The sequence below is a fragment of the Melitaea cinxia genome, chromosome 11 (assembly GCF_905220565.1).
Source record: "Melitaea cinxia chromosome 11, ilMelCinx1.1, whole genome shotgun sequence".
Lineage (NCBI taxonomy): Eukaryota > Metazoa > Arthropoda > Insecta > Lepidoptera > Nymphalidae > Melitaea > Melitaea cinxia.
This window is the reverse complement of record NC_059404.1, coordinates 10,316,588-10,337,755: the sequence shown is the minus strand read 5'-3', so window position 1 is coordinate 10,337,755 and position 21,168 is coordinate 10,316,588. Positions and strand designations below refer to the sequence as shown.

Sequence of the window (21,168 nt, the reverse complement as noted above, 5' to 3'; positions counted from 1 at the left end):
TATGTGATTTAGTGCAATAAAAGACTACAATTATTTTAACAAAAATTTTAAGTGTTCCTTATTTGTAAGAGATTTTTAATAAACGTTTTGGTTTTAATATTATGACGTCTTTTGTCTTAAATATCCCATCTTACTCCAATCTCCCTTACTTAATAGTCATCATAATTTTATTATATATTAAAAACAATAGTTACATAATATTAAAAATGGAAATCGATTTTATACACCTCGATATAATAATAATAATTAAATAATGTCTTAAGTACCTAAATATAAAAATATCTATTAATCGGATTTAATAATTAGAATCACAGGATTAATACTATATGTTTAAAAATAATATATTACTAACAATAATTATTTCTTCAGATTAAAATTATTAAATCCCATCACAGTCATAATATAGTGGCTGTATAAAATATTTATATATTTGAATATCTATTAAAACTATTTTTAATAGTTTACACATTGTTTTAGCATCATTATACATATCACTGGCATCTTTCCGTTTTTAATTATTCGTTTTTTAAAACTTCAATGTCGCATTCTCGTCTGTTAACGGGAAAAATTATATAATGTAGTCGTATCACTTAAAACAATCACATGTACCTAGGTACTTGTTTGAGCAACTGTTGGGGGTTCGTTTATGGTAAAGAGATATATATCTGGAAGTAATTTTCAAAAAGGAGGTTTTTTTAGTGACAAGTTTTTTTTGTATTGTCCGTACTTTTGGACTAAATTTAAAAAAGGGACAATACACTAAAATGAAGGTATTTCAAATTACTTGCTTTTGTTTTTTAAAATAAAAATTGCATTAAAAAGTAGTAAATCAATTATATGAATAATTCTAATAAATAACTACGATTTTAAAAATTGCAGTATTGCCAACACTTTTAAAATAAAAATATACATTTATTGTTTAAATGTGAAATAAATATTTCTAAAATATTATAAATATAAAATAATATTTAAATTATCTTATAACAAAACTCAATTGAAATTATACCCATAAACACAATAATATAAAAATTATAATGTTTATTGAATTTTGACCAGCCGGTATCAACTTGATAACACCTAAAATACTCTTTCAATCTAATAATAACTAAATAAGTAAGTTCGAATTGCAGCCGGTTTTATGGCTTCCGTAACCATAGAATGAAAAATATTGACAAAATGCATACATGTGAAATGGTCCTTGTATGAATAAATAAATAAATATAACATACCAACACGGTCAACAGTTCCTATGTTAAGCAACTTAATGCTTGTATTACAGGTAACAGCCGACTGTTATAGCTAAATATTTTATATAAATATACTTACATAGAAATAATACATTTATAAATTTATAAATACTTATATTACACCCAGACTCAGGCGAGAATCAAACCCGCAACCCGCGGAACAGAAAGCAGAGCCACTACAAACTGCGCCACCGGGCTAGTGAGAAATCCCTTTTTGTTGGTCTTAGTCGGTGAAAATTATAGTGCTAAATATTTCACTGTGGTGTGGAGCCCTGTGCTTGTTGATTTTATGCTACATATTTAAATGCTACAATTTACTAGTACAAATCATACTCTCTGTAAAGCCCATTTCGATTTGAGATTGGCTGACGGTTTTTTCGAACTTTTCCGTATCTTCTAACTGATTTGACGGATCAGTATTGTTCGGTATCTTACTCTTGTCCTCGTTTTCGAAAGCTTTGTTGTCGATACTGATCGTTTCCGGTTTATCTTCTGCTACTTGAGCTTCTCTAAGATTTTGTTGAAAATTTGCTTCTTTGTATTTCTTATTTGCCAAATATAACCATCTGTCAATAAATAAAATTTATTACATTAGCATTAAATAAGCCTACATTTAAGTTTTACATTTTCTTGAATCCTGCTTTTGAACAAAGATAGAGGAGAGCTGTGGTCGTTATGAGATTCCGGATGATACTCGGGTTGCCCGACTAATACTGAAGTTCTTTAGTCACATCTATAGAAATGAGAACTCTTTGGAATGACTGGTAGTTCAGGGTCAGTTGGAAAGAAAGAGTGCACGCGGTCTATCGCCAACCCACTGAATAGACGTTATCATAAAGTCTACTGGGTCCTAACAAACGAATATGGAAGCATATCGCTAGAGGAGCTACCCTCGGAAATGTTATCGACCCACCGAACATCCCACCGTGTACCGCGGCAGCGCAGTATCAAGAGTATTCGACTAAAAAGAAGAAAATTTGATCGAGATCGTATTACTACTTATTGAGGAATCTTTGATAACGCGTGTTTACTTGATTATATTTTCGTGTCCATACGGTGTATCACTTGTCGATGATATTGAAGTTGGTTTTTTTAGTTTGAGAGCAAACACAACTATATTTTTTCAGCCTATGTATCCAACTACTTACATTACTAGTTATATAGGAGAGTAACTACTCTACTGATGCCCTAAAATATATGTTCTTATGTGTTACAAGTACTCACAAAAATATAAGTAAAGCTGGTACAGTCAGCCCCCCACCAAGGAAGAAGAAGGCCCCAGGGAAGGTTCCAATAGTTGCACTGTACACCGTCGTATACATAGGAGCAAACACCAGGGGCATCATTGCTTCTGCCACTCCGAAGAGAGAGTTCAACTTCCCTGTAAACATAATACATTGTTTAAACTGTTTAAAAATGTTATAGATTAGGTTGAACTTTTTAAATTATTTGATAACACATCTAGGCTACTTTCAGGAGCAGCTTTAACTATAGTGCAGGAGGTATTACAAGTATGTAGATAATGAAAAAGTCATTGAAATAATATCGTTGGTATTTCTACCTTTTCAGCATAAATAGGTAACTCATAAAACGTAGATACAAATATAAGTAAATGTTACCATCGTAAGGTATTTCGATCGAGGTAAAAAATTTTACTCAGTTAAATAATAAGACTTTCTTTATCAGTTTAGATTTTTTTTTGATATTTTGTTCTCTACTAACCATTACATCACATAGGTACCTACTAATTACGAGTAACGTAGGTACATATAACGTAGGTACATATACATCAATACAACCTAAACAAAACGACATAATATTTATTTATCATCGAAAACTGGAATAAAAAAGATTTATTAAAAAAGATAAGTACATAATTTAATTATCTTCCGTAATACAGTTAAAAAAATCTTTAGGACAGATATAATTTCCCAATAGTAAGGGAAATGAGGATTCCAAGAAGGTAAATTGCTTATTTAAAAAATATATATATATTTGATGGTTTTAAAGTTATGAGGAACAGAAAATATATTTGATGGATTTAAAGTTTTGTCGAATAGAATTCAAGAAGAATTTAATATTTAAAAAGACTTTTGCTCTGGAAGCTGTTTTGCTATGGAACGACCCACCTGTGGCCATAAGACGAGCTCAAAATTTAAAGCATTTGAAAGCATATTACCTTAGTCTATAAATTATTTTAAACTCACTACATCATTAAATTTGCCATGAAGCTATATATTATACGATTACTGTATTTATATATTTATGTGTATGTAAATGTTTATATTTATTTCTTTTTTATTGCGTTCATATGTATATAGTGTATATGTATCTGTAATTGTTATATATTCTATTTTTTTACTTATTTATATTTATATACCACCTACCTATCTGAAAAGCATTATCCCTTTCATTATCAGGTTGTCTGGAAGAGATTGCTTTTTAGCAATAAGATCGCCTGGTTGTACAATTTGTTACTATAATTGCTTGTTATGTAAATTTTGTTCTTTATTTAAATGTGCAATAAAGTATATTGTAACTATATTATTATTATTATTATTATTACTTGCGACCCGCTCCAGCTTCGCACGGGTGCAATGCTGATACTAAATATACTACAGAATATCTTTATTTATAGTGCGAAGCTAGCTTATAGCATGGTTATTAACATAATGACAACAACATTCAAATATGCGTCATTAGATTACACGTTGTTACAGAATGCGTTGAAGAAATAAAGGTTCACTGCTCGTTCCCCGTAGGTTATAGCGTGATAATATGTATCCTATATGTATCCTATATGTTGACCCGACTTCTTAATAATATTCGTGCCAAATTTGAAGTAAATCCATGCAATACTTTTTGAGTTTATCCCGGGCATACATACAGACAAACAGACAAAAATTCTAAAAACTATATTTTTGACTTCGGTATTGATTGTAGATCACACCCCAAGTATTCTTTAAAAAAAAAATATTCAATGTACAGTTTTGACTTTCCTAGCATTTTATTATATGTATAGATTTAACTGAGGTAGGGCACAGCAGGAATTTCCTGCTCAAAATATGGAGCAGCCCGACTGGGGTAGTACCTCGACCTTACAGAAGATCACAGCAAAATAATACTGTTTTCAAGCAGTATTGTGTTCCTGTTGGTGAGTAAGGTGACCAGAGCTCCTGGGGGGAATGGGTATTGGGTTGGCAACGCGCTTGTGATGCTTCTGGTGTTGTAGGTGTCTATAAGCTACGGTAATCGCTTACCATCAGGTGAGCCGTACGCTTGTTTGCCGACCTAGTGACAAAAAAAAAAAAAAAAAAAAAAAACTCTTGACAATATTTTGACGTTGACTATCGACTTGGTAATCGTGTTTGGGATCGAATTTACTCATTTCAATTAAGTTAACTTTTTAGTGTTCGATTGTGTATCTTAAAGTGTCTTTTATTAAGATAATGGCGCGACTGGCGCTTATTTTTAACATATTAACTATGTATATTTTTATTTTATCAACAATATCACAATCATAGTATTTTGTTTTAAATTTCCATGGTTCTTAACATTATTTGAATTCGTTTTTACGGGATTTATACCATGTACCTTTTTATCTTTGAGGCTCCGATATTTCGGCGCAGTTGCATGCGCCATGGTCACGGAAGAACTGTTCGATTATTGCGGGTAGATGTCCTCATGAGCCTCAAAGATAAAAAGGTACATGGTATAAATCCCGTAAAAACGAATTCAAATAATCATAGTATTTATTAAAATAGAACTAAATACTTAACAATTAGTCTTTTATCCTCTTTTAACCTAAGGTAGCAGTTTTTAAATATAAATCACAGTATTTATATCTCTGATATTTAAATAAAAATCACAGTATTAAGGTCTCTAATATCTTTTGTTTTAACTACATTAAATAAACTGTTGTATTCACTAATTTAAGCTTAACACTGGTAAAATTGCCGAAATTATTACAGAAGTAAATAAAGAAAGAAGATAAGTTAATTATAAATATAAATTAAGAAAACACGTAATTGAGATAATTTGAAATTTAGAAGTCTCGAAATTGCGCCAGTCGTGAGCTTTTTTTAACAGCAACACACATTATGCCAGGATGTATAATATATCTTGCCTTTTTATGCTTAAAAAATCAGTTTTAGGTTTTATTTAAGGAATTACAATATAAAAGATAATAATTAATTATTGGAGACACATTATAATTTAAAAAACATAAAATTTCATGAGTTAAATTTTTTTTTTTCTAATTATTTTTTATTATAATGGCTACACCGGAAACCGATCGTCAATTCGATTCCAATTTCAATTCAATTGAAAGCTCGATTTGGTCAAGAGTACCAAAATATTACAGATTGGAACTGGAACTGTATTGAGTTCGTGTTTTTGTGAGATTGGGATTGAAGTCAAGAGTAAGCCTACAGAGCTCCTGGGCGGGATTGGGGATTGGGTCGGCTACGCGCTTGCGATGCTTCTGGTGTCGCAGGTAGACATAAGCTACGGTAATCGCTTACCATCAGGTGAGCCGTACAGGGTTCGCCAAACCGATTCATAAAGGTAACCGTTTGAAACGGTTACCGTATGAATCGGTTACCGATTGAAAAGGTTACCGTTTTATTTCGGTTCCAAAACCGTAATAAAACGGTTACCGATTAAACTGTAATACCGAAATATAACGTTATGTATTTCGGTTTTAAATGATTCGGAGAAGTAAGAGAGGGAGACAAAATCTGTGAGCCATCGTTTGAAATGAAGAATCTGTAATGTTCCTTTGCTTTTATTGATAATGCTTGGTTTTTCATAAGACTGGCTTCTTTAACTATGAAAGTAATTAAGTTTTTTGTTTTGAATTATTCGTTATATGCAATGTAAACATTAACGCGAAAAAGAGATGAAAACATGCTCGCGCCACGCCCGGGGCCTGTCGTCTATCACAAATAAATAAGTTTTAAGTAAAATCACGCAACACACGGGAGCGAATGAGATAGAGATATGGTGTACGTTCGGTCCGCAATTCGAGCTAGCGCAGCGCAGCTACAAGAACGGGAATTGCCCGCTTAAACTTACGACGCGAACGTTATGCCTACTACCGGTTTATTTCGATACTGTATTACCGATATGATTCGGTTACCGAATGATTCTCTTACCGTTATTTTGATTCGATAAGTACCGTTTTATAAAGGTAAATAACCCATACCGGAATATCCCTGGAGCCGTACGCTTGTTTGCCGACCTAGTGACATAAAATAAAAAAAAAGATAATAAGATTATTATTAATATATATAATCATAGATCTAACAACTACTTTTCGAGTTGCATCTAATAATGCGTTTTTACTTGACTATTTTTTCGTCGACTTACATTGTATTTTATCTACCGCATAACTTTTTACTGGGTGTACCGGTTTATCACGTAGTCACATTAATATTTTATCAAGATCTAATTAGGTACAACCTTTAAAGTAATCTTTGATAGCGTGTATTTTCTTGACTATTTTGTCTACCTACGTTGTGTAACTTGTCGATGTAATTGAAATTGGTTTTTTTTTTTCGTTTGCGAGCAAATGCAATTATGTAAGTACTTAAGTATCTACTTTTTTTCGCTGTTGTTTTAAGGAATAAAACCAAATCATTCATAGCTAAGTAACTATTTATTTATAAATAACTTCTTACTTTTATATTTTTAATAAGCAGATGACAAGTGCGTGTGTGCAAATCACACATCTTAGAAGTAAAACTTTTAAAAAGTAGCCTGTGAGAGAGAGGGAGATTACCAAGAATATAAATACTGGGTAATGTATTCTATCTCATTCTCTCCTATAACACACATACATGATGTGCTTGTTCCTTTACGTGACGCATTTTCGTTTTGCTTCAGCCTGTAATATCCCACTGCTGGGCATAGGCCTCCAATAATAAGAGAAGGATTAGAGATTAATCCACACGCTGCTCTAACGCGAGTTGGCGAATAAATTCCCTACTATGAGTAACGATTCCTATCAGGTGTAAATGATAACAACCGGGACCGACGACTTAACGTCCTCTCCGAGGTACGGTGGGTAAACCTACAAGAACTGCACAAACACACACCCACGGCAAACATCTGTATAGTCAATACGGATGTTTGTCATGTGCGAAAATCGAACCCGCAACCGCCAGCAACAATAGCAACAAACCAGTGCTGTGACCTTTGCGCCAACGCGGCGTCATTTTCGATTCATCGAGTTTTAAATCACAACGATTCTAAGGTAAAGAAAGTAAGTAAAACTTCCACTTCAAAATATATATTTCGTAATAATTGTAACAATAACACTCACCTAATTCATTCTTTTCCACTAGTTTTGAAACCATCGACCTCATTGCCATTATCGAAGTACCATTGAACATTTCAATTAACGGTGCTAAAAAAAAAACAGTGTTTAATAAAAAAATAAGATTTTTTTAATATCTTAGCAATTAATATTTATCACTAGCCTACCTATTACAAAATTGATATTCACTTCAGCCTATCGCAGTCTACTGCTGGTCATAGGCCTCCAATAATACGATTATGATAATAAATTAATTATGTAAAAATGACAGTAAGTATTATATTGTAATACCTATATTGTATTTTACTACATTTTAAAATATACCTACTGTAATAATTTATGTATTCCTTAATTAAATTGCACTGTTTTTAAAGAAGATAAAAAACTTCAGAAGAACAAAATTACCGTACATCAATATACTTATTAAATAAAATAAATCGTACCAATGTATATTTGCCAAGTTTTTGTTGAGAAGGCGTACATAAAGCTTGATAATATCTTGCTCATGCAAGAGATCACTCCGATAATGGCATCATCTAATTTTAATAGGTGGCTGAACACTCCAACGGCAATTAGCGTCCCTGTGAACACGCAAACGAAAATATGCATTTTTTTATTTTGTACATATTTGTGAAACTATATACATATATAATAAATAATATAATAGTAAACTCGAGCAGCTTCAATGGTTAAAATCAATCCTACATTGATAACAATCAATTATTAATTAAAAATATTCCTGAATCGAAAATATGAAAATTATGTCTATAATGTAATTAGTTTATATTATAATTAGCATAATAGTCATCAACAATGAATTAAATGGTTATGAATGTAAATTTTTTCTAGAGTTTGGAATAATGTTTTACGTGTTTTTTATGTCTTGCTGTTTTAAGTTATTTTTAAAAACTATTATAAGTAGGTACCTACTTAAGAATTTCAAAAATGCTTATTTCTACATACCTAACATCTTACAAAATATTTTCAATTATTGTAGTTAATTTGAAAAATATAAAAAAAAGTAAGAATAACGTGAATCTATCTCCATGCATAGATCCATTATCTTTTATCACATAAGTCATTTGCAAATTTCATGGTCATAAGTTGTTACTAACGTTATCTATCCAACAAGGAAGCATTGTTAATCTCAATAAGCATACTATCGAAATATTACGTACCGACGAGAGAAGTGCACATGATATAAGTCGTAAACATGCTAAAATCCAATTCGTCCCAGTTAAACCGGTACCTCGTGAACAGATATATCACGGATAACTCTCCTGAAATTTAAAAATTGAATTCAAGTAGTATGTAACATCAGAAGTACGTACCTACTTAATACGGTACCTAATTAAAAAACCATTTGTAATTACTGTTTGTATACAAAACAAATTTAAGGTAGGTACTTTTGGAGGATATTTAGACTAAATTGTTAGGTCCTTTGTTACTTTGTTGTTACTTACACTACAAATTGTGGTACGAAAGGTATCAATTAATAATTACGTAAACCAAATGTTTTATAAACAAATGTTTTTATGTCATACATCTGTATAAATATTTAAATTTATACAAATTTTGTACTAGTACAAGAGATAACATAACTTTCATAACCATTGCGTAACCAACAAAAACAACAATAAACACAATCTATTTGTGTCGTAAGGAAATTTCGATCCAATTTATACCAAGTCATTGTAGTAATTTTTATTTACTGGTCACTTTTTATTGAAATTTTTACACATTTTCAATTATGCATATTGAAAATGAATGACGCAAACGACTGTCAACAGCAGGAAATAGTGGACAGTCGAGAGTAGCGTTACGTTTCAAAATATATTCAACTGATATTACTTATATATTATACAACAATACGTTCTCAAATGAATTACTCCATTTTAGTACACTTGCCTTTGATATATTTTAGCTGTTTACAATTCAAGACAAGTAGTATTTGAAATGTCGATACTTGTGTTCACGTGGTTTCTCAAAAAACTATAATATATTATCCTTTTTTGGTTCAATTTATTTACATACTACATACAGTTACGTTCAAAATGCAAGGAGAAAGCAAAGTCCTTTTGAGATTATTGCTTAAGACAAGTCAATTTCTACAAATACTTGAGCGCAATCAATTAAATCCTTCTTTGTATATTTTATGCGTATAAGAAACGCTGGTTGGCATTAATATCCTTTTTGTGACGGTGCACTGCTGTACAGGTGTAAATAACTTTGGTAGATGAATTTTGTTGCTTTTTTTTTATTATTACTCTTTTCGCTTTATTTTTTATTTTAATTTTTTTTATTTGATAAAATTTTACTTTTCTTATTTTAAATCAAATATTTAAATTTTTAGTTACATTTTTACTTAATTTTGACTTTTTTTTTCTTTTTACTTTTTTAATGTATTTGTGCTCTCATTGTGTTTGTTGTATGTCTGTAAGCAGTGTATGTGTCTCAAATAAATGTCTTTCTTTCTTTCTCTTTCTTCTTATTATTTAGATAATTTTAATTGAATATTAAGAGCCTGACTATTTATTTATGTGGCATTCGTGTGCATATAATGTAGAATTTAACAATTTTAGATTCGCGATATCTTAGGATTTAAACCAGTGCAGACAGCTTTTGAAACCAAAAAAAATTATAGTAGGATAACACCCATTGTAAAAGAAAGAGAATACAACGAAAAAAAGGTCGGGAAGATATGAAGATTCTGGATTCCAGATAGATCTATCTGAATCCAGATAGCCCAGATAAAAATTGTTTGAAAGTTGCATGAAATTTTTGGAATCCTCGTTTCAAACACAATAGTTAACAATAATTTCCCATACAATCATCGTTTTTTATTTGCAACTTTCAGCAGGGGAGGTTTTGATATAACGGGATCTACCGTCAAGTATAAACTTGTTTCAATTATACAACACTAACAGCTCTACCAATACTTGTTGTAGTACCTATCTATCGATTTCCTAGAGATAATAAAACAATGGTAAACCTTTAGATTAGGAAAAACCGAATTTCGGGACCGTGGAGGGAAGGGGGGGGACGCTACCCCTGATACCACTGTCACACCTCAGAACCCCATGGTTATGGAGATATCCATGGTTAAAGTTTTGAGGTTAGAAGAAGAATTTCGTAGCTTTCACACGTTATTTTCACATTTCACACGCGTTTTTTCACATTTCACACGCTATTTTCACATTTCACACGTTATTTTCACGTTTTATAAGCTATTTTCAAAATAAAAACGATTTCGACTCCAAGATCAACAAACGATACAACTTACGTTACTCATGCTCCGTTCCATAGTTTTCACATGTTATTTTCACATTTCGCACTTGATTCTAACATTCCACACGTTAATTTAATGTTTTCACACGGTTTTATTAAAAAACGATACAACTAATGTTTAACAACTGAGAAATATATGTTTTAATAAAAAATGACTATGACTGAATTTGTGCTTACATTGCTTTAGAGCGAAACGATAAGTGTCCTGTCATTTTTAACCGACTTCCAAAAAAGGAGGAGGTTCTCAATTCGACTGTATTTTTTTTAATGTATGTTACATCAGAACTTTTGACCAGGTAGACCGATTTCGACAAATTTTGTTTTAATCGAAAGGTGGTGTGTGCCAATTTATTTGAGATCTAACAACTACTTTTCTAGTTATATCTAATAATGCGTTTTTACTTAACGCTTTTTTCGTCGACCTACGTTGTATTATACCGCATAACTGTCTACTGGATGTACCGATTTTGATAATTCTTTTTTTGTTGGAAAGGGGATATCCCTAGTTTGGTACCGTGATAAGGAAACTAGGATCTGATGATGGGATCCCAGAGAAATCGAGGGAAACTCTCGAAAATCCGTAATAACTTTTTACTGGGTGAACCGATTTTGATAATTTTTAATTTAATCGAAAGCTGATGTTTATCATGTGGTCACATATAAATTTTATCGAGATCTGATAACTACTTTTTGAGTAATCTTTGATAACGCGTAGTTGCTTGACTATTTTTTCGTCGATCTACTTTGTATTACTTGTCGATGTAATTGAAGTCGGTTTTTTTTTTCGTTTGCGAGCAAACACAATTATTTATTAAAACATCTATTTCTCAGTTGTTGAACATCAGTTGTATCGTTTGTTAATAAAATCGTGTAAAAACAATAACTTAATGTCTGAAATGTTAATATCAAGTGCGAAATGTGAATATAACATCTGAAAGCTACGGAACTAAGCATGGTTACCACAAGTTGTATCGTTTGTTGATCTTGGAATCGAGATTCTTTTTATGTACTCCTGTTCGAAAATAACTTATAAAATTGCAAAACGGCGCATGGATTGCACTGCCCGCAGCGTTGGAGCTAAGGTGAAGTCAGGCGCGGAGCTCAAAGGTATTATAATAGCTTTAAATTCTTCTTCTAACCTCAAAACTTTAACCGTGGATATCTCCATAACCATGGGGTTTTGAGGTGTGACAGTGTTACCTTGTATAGATTCCCCTACACCCTCCGCCCTCCACACCCAAAAACCCCATAATTCGGTTTTTCCTAGTCTAGATCTTAACCAAAACAATAGGTGAGACAGCAACAATAATATAATTGTTATCTTTTAACTGAACCAATTTTTTCAGTAGTATATTATTTAATTCAGCGAAGTGAAATTCCTATTTTTAAAATAAAGACTAGGCTTTTCAAATTAGTTTATTATATTTTCAAATGTTATGACAGTCATTCAACTTACCGTTAATAGGTCCAACTACAACACATAAAACAACGACAAGCATTATAACTCGTAGTCTTCTTTTGTTGGGACCGCGTTTGAAGGCAACCATCAGGGTATCTTTAACGTAACGCATGTCAAAGAAATCTCGCAGCCATTCACAACAGTTACTTGTCTTTTTCTAAAAAAAAATGTGATGATGGATGTTTATTTGTTTATTAATAATACTTTTAAATATATATAATAAATGCAATGTCTCCAACAAAATTGTTAGCTTTACTATAGCCTGTACTATACGAAGGAAACACGAAAAAGGAGTTACCTACTACAGACTTTTTTTGGTATCGCAGGGGAACCCATTTACGGGTGATATCCAGGATGCCCGGGTAGGCATTCCTAGACCGTATGTCGGCTTCAGCACTTGAGGGTGCAATACCGACCAAAACCCCTGCGGGGAGCCTTCAGCCGCTTTAATTGGAGGGTCCCGAATCTGCAGGCAACAGGATCCCTCCAGCGACAGGCTGGCCTCGGCGGAAAGGCCAGACTTCTCCTCCATGGGGACTGACCGGCTCACCTCTGAACAATTCCGACGAAGCCGGCACAGGGGCGTTAATGGAGGCGCATTAAGTAGCGCCTCCTACGCACCCCCGTTCGTCGCCTGCAGACGGAGACCTCGTCAGCGGCCTCCTCTCTCATCCGCTCGTCGTTCTCCTTCTGGGACATTACTGTCTCGCAGAAGGAGATTCACTATGTTTCACTTAATAATTTTAATTAAACAATATAAAGGTATAATGGGGTTCTTGATATTACATGTCTGCAAAAAATATTTAATTTTGTGCATTAAATGATTTAAAAAATATATGTGACTTGTCGTCTACTATTTGTCTGCTAAAATAAAATATGCTTTTAATCTTTATTAAAATTACAAAATGGAAAAACGAAGCTTTATAATCTTATAAGAAAAACAAAGTAATCGCTACGGACAATCGAATTCAATCTAAGTGCTATTAATCTAACCGTTAGATTCTAATATAATTTTACGTTATGTTTTCTGCTCTGCACATACAATGAACCTAATTATGAGCCAAATCTAAATATCCTTCCACTTTTTTTAATACTTTGAAAACATACGAGTGAGGACTTTATACGAATGGTAAGTTTACCATTGTAACAGCATTTTGCGTTTGCATGTCCCTTACATTAGCGTTCCACCCAGCTAATGAACTGCAAGGACTTACATACACTTGATTCTAATGTTATTATATCCTAAATTAGTCAGAAAACTTTGACTTTTGGATACGCAGTATATTCCAGAAAATATTTATTTACTTTTGTCCTTCCTTTCAAGCGAGACTGACACCAAACTAGGTCAAGTTGATGGACTTTTTCTATTGTTACACTCGATTATTACGGGAGGCTGCCATAAAATATACCTGGCTACGTATGATGGACGCACGCTACGGTTGGACCATCACCGAACTTGAGGTAGAACTTAGTCACATTAAGTGGAGCATACTGGGGTTGTCTGAAGTCCGAAGACAGGGTGAAGACACGATGATCCTGGACTCCGGGCACTTGTTCTACTTCCGTGAAGGTGATGGGCTTTCCCAAGGTGGCGTCGGTTTTCTGGTCCACAAGACTCTCACTAGCAACGTTGTGAAAGTAAGCAGTGTGTCGACCCGGGTAGCATACCTTGTACTTAAACTCACTGACAGGTACTCCCTGAAAGTGATACAGGTATATGCGCCGACCTCGGCACACTCTGACGATGATGTCGAAGCCTTGTATGAAGACATTGCAAGGGCCATACATGGCACTACTTCGACCTTCTACAGTGTTGTTATGGGAGACTTCAACGCTAAAGTGGGAGTACAAGACCGCGACGGATCGAGCATCGGACCACACGGATTGGGGCACAGGAATCGCAGGGGGCAGATGCTTGTCAACTTTCTCGAATCGGAGGGGCTCTTCTTAATGAACTCATTTTTTGAGAAGAAGCCCCAAAGGAGGTGGACATGGCAAAGCCCCGATACTGTGACGAGGAACGAGATAGATTTCATCATAGCGGATAAAAGGCATATATTCAGAGATGTCTCAGTGTTAACAGGTTTAACACCGGCAGCGACCACCGGCTAGTACGGGGCACTCTGAATATATGTCTCCGAAAGGAGCGGATCCGCTTGATGAAATCTACTCTCCGACCTACGCTGCCCCAAATACTATGTGGCTCCGAGCAGTTCCAATTGGAACTCCAAAACCTATTCGATTCGCTGGAAACTACTAGCGACGTCGACGAGATAACCGACAACGTGGTGAAGACGGTGCGTACACTGGGTCGCAGGCACTTTCCACCAACAAAGCCAATGAAGCAGTCCAAACTTTCTCCCGAAGCCTTGGATCTGATGCGGCAGAGGCGCGAGTTGCCGGCTGCTTCGCCAGAACAGAGGGTCCAAAGTTTTCCAAAGACATTGGTTAGAAGCCTTCTTGCGAAGCTTAAAACAGCAGATGGCAGAACCGTCTGCTCTCGCCCTCAGGTCCGAGAAGAGGTTGAGAATTTTTATGGACAGCTGTACTCGTCGAGCGCACGCAAGCCTGCGACTTGGGACACCGAAGATCCACGGGCACCATTGTTGCGCCATTATTCGGAGTGTATCCCGGACTTCGAAGAGGATGAGATTGGTGCAGCGCTCGGGCAGCTTAAAAACGGGAAGGCCCCGGGGGATGACGGAGTTACCACTGAACTCCTTAAAGCCGCAGGGCGACCTGTCCTGAAAGCCTTGGCAAGACTATTTAATGCCGTCATCCACCGAGGTACCACGCCGGAGGCGTGGTAAAGGAGTGTGGTGGTGCTGTTCTTTAAGAGAGGTGATAAGTCTCTGTTAAAGAATTACAGACCGATCTCACTTCTGAGCCACGTCTATAAGCTGTTTTCGAGGGTTGTTACGAATCGTTTCGCCAGAAGACTCGACGAATTCCAACCACCAGAACAGGCTGGGTTTCGAAATGGCTACAGCACCGTGGACCACATCCGTACTGTTCGGCAGATTATCCAAAAGACGGAAGAATATAATCAACCGCTGTGTATGGCATTTGTGAACTACGAGAAAGCCTTCGACTCTGTCGAGACCTGGGCTGTCCTGGACTCTCTGCAGAGATGTCATATCGACTGGCGATATATCGAGGTACTAAAATCTATGTACGACGCGGCGACGATGACCGTTCATGTCAATGACCAAAGAACAAGACCTATTTCCCTCCGGCGCGGGGTAAGACAGGGGGATGTAATATCACCGAAACTGTTTACCACTGCGCTAGAGGATGTTTTTAAGACCTTGGATTGGGGGGAACGGGGCATCAACGTCAACGGTGAATTCATCTCTCACCTTCGTTTCGCCGACGATATTGTCATCTTTGCGGAGACGCTGGATGAGTTAGGCCAAATGCTGGCCGGCCTAAACGAGTCCTCCCGACGTGTCGGTCTCTGTATGAACTTGGATAAGACGAAAGTTATGTTTAACAACCAAGTCATACCGATACCGGTATCGGTCGATGGTACCCTTCTCGAAGCTGTTCAAGATTATATTTACCTAGGCCATACTATCCAACTAGGCCGCAACAACTTCGAGAAGGAGGCCGATAGGAGGAATCGGTTGGGCTGGGCGGCGTTTGGCAGACTCCGTCGAGTCTTCACTTCGAAGATTCCGCAATGCTTGAAGACAAAAGTTTTCGAGCAATGCGTCCTGCCTGTGTTAACATACGGAGCCGAGACGTGGACACTGACCAAGGGACTGGTCCACAAGTTTAAAGTCGCTCAACGTGCAATGGAACGGGCTATGCTTGGGGTCTCTCTCAAAGACAGGATTAGAAATGAGACTATCCGCGAGAGAACGAAAGTAACCGACATAGCACACAGAATTAGCAAGTTGAAGTGGCAGTGGGCTGGTCATCTGTGTCGCAGGACCGATAGCCGTTGGAGTAGACGGGTCCTAGAGTGGAGACCGCGTCTTGGCAAACGCAGTGTGGGACGTCCTCCGGCCCGTTGGACCGACGATCTACGTAAGATTGTCGGTGTAGGCTGGATGAGGATTGCGGAAGACCGGGATGTGTGGCGCGAACTTGGGGAGGCCTATGCCCAGCAGTGGACTGCGATAGGCTGAAGTGACTCGATTATTATCTGATTTAGTCATTGAACTCGTGGCCTATCATGTAACCGAAGACGCAACGCCAATTATTCATGGCCATATCTCGTTCCTACTTTATATCTTATCGATGGACTTTTTAGGAAGGAAAATTCCTTTTAAACCTTAGTAAGTTTTGGTAAGTTAAAGTGTAGTAAAGTTTAATATAGATATATGTAACTCCTTTTAATAGTGAATGCTTTAACCAAACATAAATGGTGTACATAAATGGTAATAGGGAAAATTAAAATGAGACTATTTTAATAACGACACAAATATTTGTATGACTTCTAAAAGATTTCCAAAGACATATAACATTTTTTTACTCTAATGAAACTTTATAAGTTAAAACTTAAAATTATTTATTAAAATAAATTCCGAAAATTTCACTTAACATAAATAAGAATTATCAAAAAAAAAAAACCTGAAATGTGTACATACCAACTGAATATCACTTCTTTTGACTTCTTTAATCCTATAATATCCGTAGAAGAAGCTCAATACGTAAATAGTTGCACATAATGAGAAAACACCGTATAAGCTAATTTTTCGCAGTAATATTCCACTAAGAGCTGCACCTAACGGCATTCCCAAAAAATAAAATAGGTTCGTAATTCCAATTCGTACCGTCCTTTGTTCCTCTGTAGTCACATCCGCTATATAACTGAATATGCCCATAAACATAGTAGGCCAGCCCCCAGTTAAAGCTGGAAATATTGCTTCTGTCACAGCAGCTACTTCGACTGGTAGTTGGTAAAAGAAATAAGTATTTACAATAAGACCTATACTAGTTAAGAATTCTCCGATGATAGGTAAAAGCATACAAAATTTTCTTTGTCCAATTCTATCACTATACGCTCCGACAAATATAAGTGTTCCACATGGTAAAAATGATTGTAATACTGTTTTCCATCCAGCTACTGAAGCTACTAGTGTTTGTACTGCTTCTTCTTCAAACGTATAATTAGCAGTGTCTCTTTTAGTCAATGCGTCACATATGTGTTGTTCAAACCCCAAATTAACTCTACAGGCCTTATCCAGATACAAGTTCTGTGTAGCTAAATTTGACAAAACAGACGGCACAACAAACCCTACTAAAATTGGTTCTACTGTTATTAAGGAGATCATAAGTTTTACTTTTTGGAATATACTTAGACCTTTTGAAGGATCATTCTCAGTATCATCCTTTTTAATTTTTAATTTTTCATTATTTTTTATAAAACTATTTCTTAAAGTTTCGTTTGCTATTAAGTTTTTATTACTATTAATTTTATTTGATTTATCCATATCATTCTTTTCTTTATTAACCGTTTTCTCATCAATCGTCATTATTTTGGATTAAATATCTGAAACAAATAAATAAAAATTAGGAAACAATTATGGAATTATATATATTTTAACTGTGATGTTAAATCTACTTTTATATGTTTGCGAGAAGTTTCTTAAAAAATATAAGTTTTGCCAATAATTTACCATTTAAAAATTACTAGTGGTCGCCTAGTGGTCAAAATTCGACCATAATTATTTTAAATTATTACTTTGAACATTATTAAAGTTTCACAAATAAATTTATTATTATTATTATTATTATTATTATTATTATTATTATTATTATAAAGTTATGTCGTTAAGGATGTTTTTTTTTATTGATTTAAATTATCATATATTAGTAATTTAAGCATAATCTTAAAAATATATTAGCATTCTGCATTCCTTCTCTATATAAACTATATGTATGCAAAAATTTCATACTGCTCTGTCCGCACAATTTTCGTAAAAAGAGGGTACAAAGTTTTTCCTTCATGTATTAATATTAGTAAATAGAAGAGTATATAATATGCGTATGTGTTAAATACATGGTAGTGTGTGTAATTTTTTTTTTTTTTATTGATTTAATGTATTTTTTATGCACAATTAAAAAAAATATTAGGATTCTGCACTTCTCTATATAAACTAAATAAGTGAGTGAAATTTTATACTCTACCATCCGCGCAATTTTCGTAAAAAGGGGTATTCTATACGAATAATCGACGGGTCCTACGCATAAAGTCGTAATACATAAAAAAAAATTTTTTTCAGGACAAACCATATTTATTACCGTTACTGTTAAAGTTCGTTTGAGATATATCTTCGAGCAGTGTTTTCGATAGTGATTGTGTTTGCTCGCAAACGAAAAAAAAACCGACTTCAATTACATCGACGAGTAACACAACGTAGATCGACGAAAAAATAGTCAAGTAACTACGCGTTATCAAAGATTACTCAAAAGGTGGTTATCATATCTCGATAAAATTTATATGTGACCATATGATAAACATCAGCTTTCGATTAAATTAAAAATTATTAAAATCGGTACACCCAGTAAAAAGTTATTGCGGATTTTCGAGAGTTTCCCTCGATTTCTTTGGGATCCCATCATCAGATCCCGTTTTCCTTATTATGGTACCAAACTAGGGATATTCCCTTTCCAACAAAAAAAAAATTATCAAAATCAGTAAATCCAGTACAAACTTATGCGGTATAATACAACGTAGGTCGACGAAAAAAGCGTCAAGTAAAAACGCATTATTAGATATAACTCGAAAAGTAGTTGTTAGATCTCAAATAAATTTAAATGGGACCAAATGACACACACTTTCGATTGAAAGAAAAGTCGAAATCGCTCCACCCAGTCAAAAGTTCTGAAGAAACATACATAAAAATAAAATACAGTCCAATTGAGAGCCTCCTCCTTTTTGGAAGTCGGTTAAAAAGATAAAGGTCACTGACTCACTCATCACGAGAACAGAAAAACCGCTGGATGGTCCACCCTTCCAGGATGGACAAAGATGAAATTTGGCAGGGAGGTAGATTATAGTTAGTAGACGTCCGCTAGGACCGGGTTTAGCGATATTCCGCCGCTGCGGTGATTTAATTGGGGTTGATAGTTTGTATGAAACATATACAGCAGGGTCGGTTTAAAAGGAAAAAAGCCGTGTTTGCAACCCTATGTGTTCAAGAAACATTTATATTGATCATTTATAAGTAGTACAAAAAAATATATTTTATATAATATGTAACCTTTACGTTACTAGAATAATTTATTACTAGGATATTTTATTTACTCCTGTCGTCACGGAGTCACGGAGGAGCGTGCGTACGCTATTCCGTAGCATTATATTTTAAACATATTAACACTACCATACTATATTATTACTACAGAACCTGGGTGACCGAGCCCAGCTCGGTATTTTTAGTAAATCGTGAAGGATTAGTAGTAGAAGAGAGAGTTAAAATGATTCGCTGCCGGTTTGTATGAAGTCTTTTTTAACCGACTTCAAAAAGGAGGAGGTTACTCAATTCGGCTGAAGGAAACTCAATATATATATATACCTTCGGTGCAACAAAGTCACAATTCAGGACACTTTTTTTGTTATGTCTTTTATTAGGACTTATTGATAATTTAATATAAGATTTTTAAACTATAGCAAAGAAAGTAAACTATTAATTTTATAAAGATTTCAAACCTACTATAAATAGTAATCCAGAAATGAGGAAGTAAAAGCGAAAAAAATAAAATAAAAATCCTCTCCTGTGAAATTAAGAAATGAGCTGTTTTAACTTTGTTGCACAGAAGGTGCGATATATATCACTACATAGCATAAAACAAAGTCGCTTTCTCTGTCCCTATGTCCTTATGTCCCTATGTATGCTTAAATCTTTAAAACTACCCAACGGATTTTGATGCGGCTTTTTTAATAGATAGAGTGATTAAAGAGGAAGGTTTATATGTATAAAAACATCCATTAATTTTAACAGTATTAGTGGAGAAATACTGTTATTTTTGAGGTTTCTAATGTGATGTCGTAAATAATTACATTTTTTCCGCTTATATTGCAAACGCAGCCTGAACCCTACGAGATTAATCAAAATAATGTACTAAGTATTATACACATAGAATTAAGATATTATAGATTGAAGATATTATAGATTAAAAAATTGAGATACTTAGCGTTTGCGGCAGTTCCGGCCGGCTTTTACTCTAAAGTTAACGCGTGCTGGCCACGGGCAGTAATGAATAAATCAAAACTACTGGATCGATTTTAATCATTTTTTATGACATAGGCTATAATTATATTTTTTACCCGTGTGAAGCCGGAGCGGGTCGCTAGTATATATATATATATATATATATATATATATATATATATATATATATATATATATATATATATATATATATTAATGTATGTTCGGGGATAACTTCGTCGTTTATGAAAAGATTTTGATAATTCTTTTTTTGGTGGAAAGGAGATATCCCTGGTGTGGTAGCATGATAAGGAAACCAGGATCTGATGATGGTATCCTAGAGAAATCGAGGGAAACTCTCGAAAATCCGCGTAAATTTACATTAACTACATAATACTTAACAAACTACTGGGTGTACTGATTTTGATGATTTTTAACTTAATTGAAAGCCGATGTTTATGTGGTCATATTTCATCGAGATCTGATTACAACTTTTGGAGTAATCTTTGATAATGCGTATTTGTTAACTATTTTTTCGTATACCTACGTTGTATTACTTGTCGATATAATTGAAGTCGTTTTTTTTTTCGTTTGCCTGCAAACACAATTATTAATAATTAATTAACGCAAAATAAAAATAAAAAATAACGACAAATTAAAAATTAATATAAAATACACAATTACAACGCTTCA

At 34.4% G+C, this 21,168-nt stretch overlaps 1 protein-coding gene across 1 annotated transcript; it reads right to left on the bottom strand.

Moving 5' to 3' along the window:
- Window positions 1-1,554: 1,554 nt before the first annotated feature.
- Window positions 1,555-17,796, bottom strand: LOC123657590 (solute carrier family 46 member 3-like). Its single transcript, XM_045593112.1, has 7 exons — window positions 16,909-17,796; window positions 12,311-12,470; window positions 8,745-8,846; window positions 8,010-8,147; window positions 7,573-7,656; window positions 2,472-2,628; window positions 1,555-1,813 (listed from the first exon to the last, which is right to left on the bottom strand). The coding sequence occupies exons 1-7, from the start codon at window positions 17,794-17,796 to the stop codon at window positions 1,555-1,557; spliced, it is 1,788 nt and encodes a 595-aa protein (XP_045449068.1).
- Window positions 17,797-21,168: the final 3,372 nt, after the last annotated feature.

What these genes read in the sequence shown, in the direction of transcription:
- LOC123657590 (XM_045593112.1), bottom strand. Translation starts at nt 17,796, where the DNA reads ATGACGATTGATGAGAAAACGGTTAATAAAGAAAAGAATGATATGGAT. An exon ending in AAAGAAGTGATATTCAGTTG is followed by an intron (nt 12,471 to 16,908) that starts GTATGTACACAT and finishes ATTTTTTTTTAG; the next exon opens with AAAAAGACAAGTAACTGTTG. An exon ending in TGTAGTTGGACCTATTAACG is followed by an intron (nt 8,847 to 12,310) that starts GTAAGTTGAATG and finishes TTTAAATTTCAG; the next exon opens with GAGAGTTATCCGTGATATAT.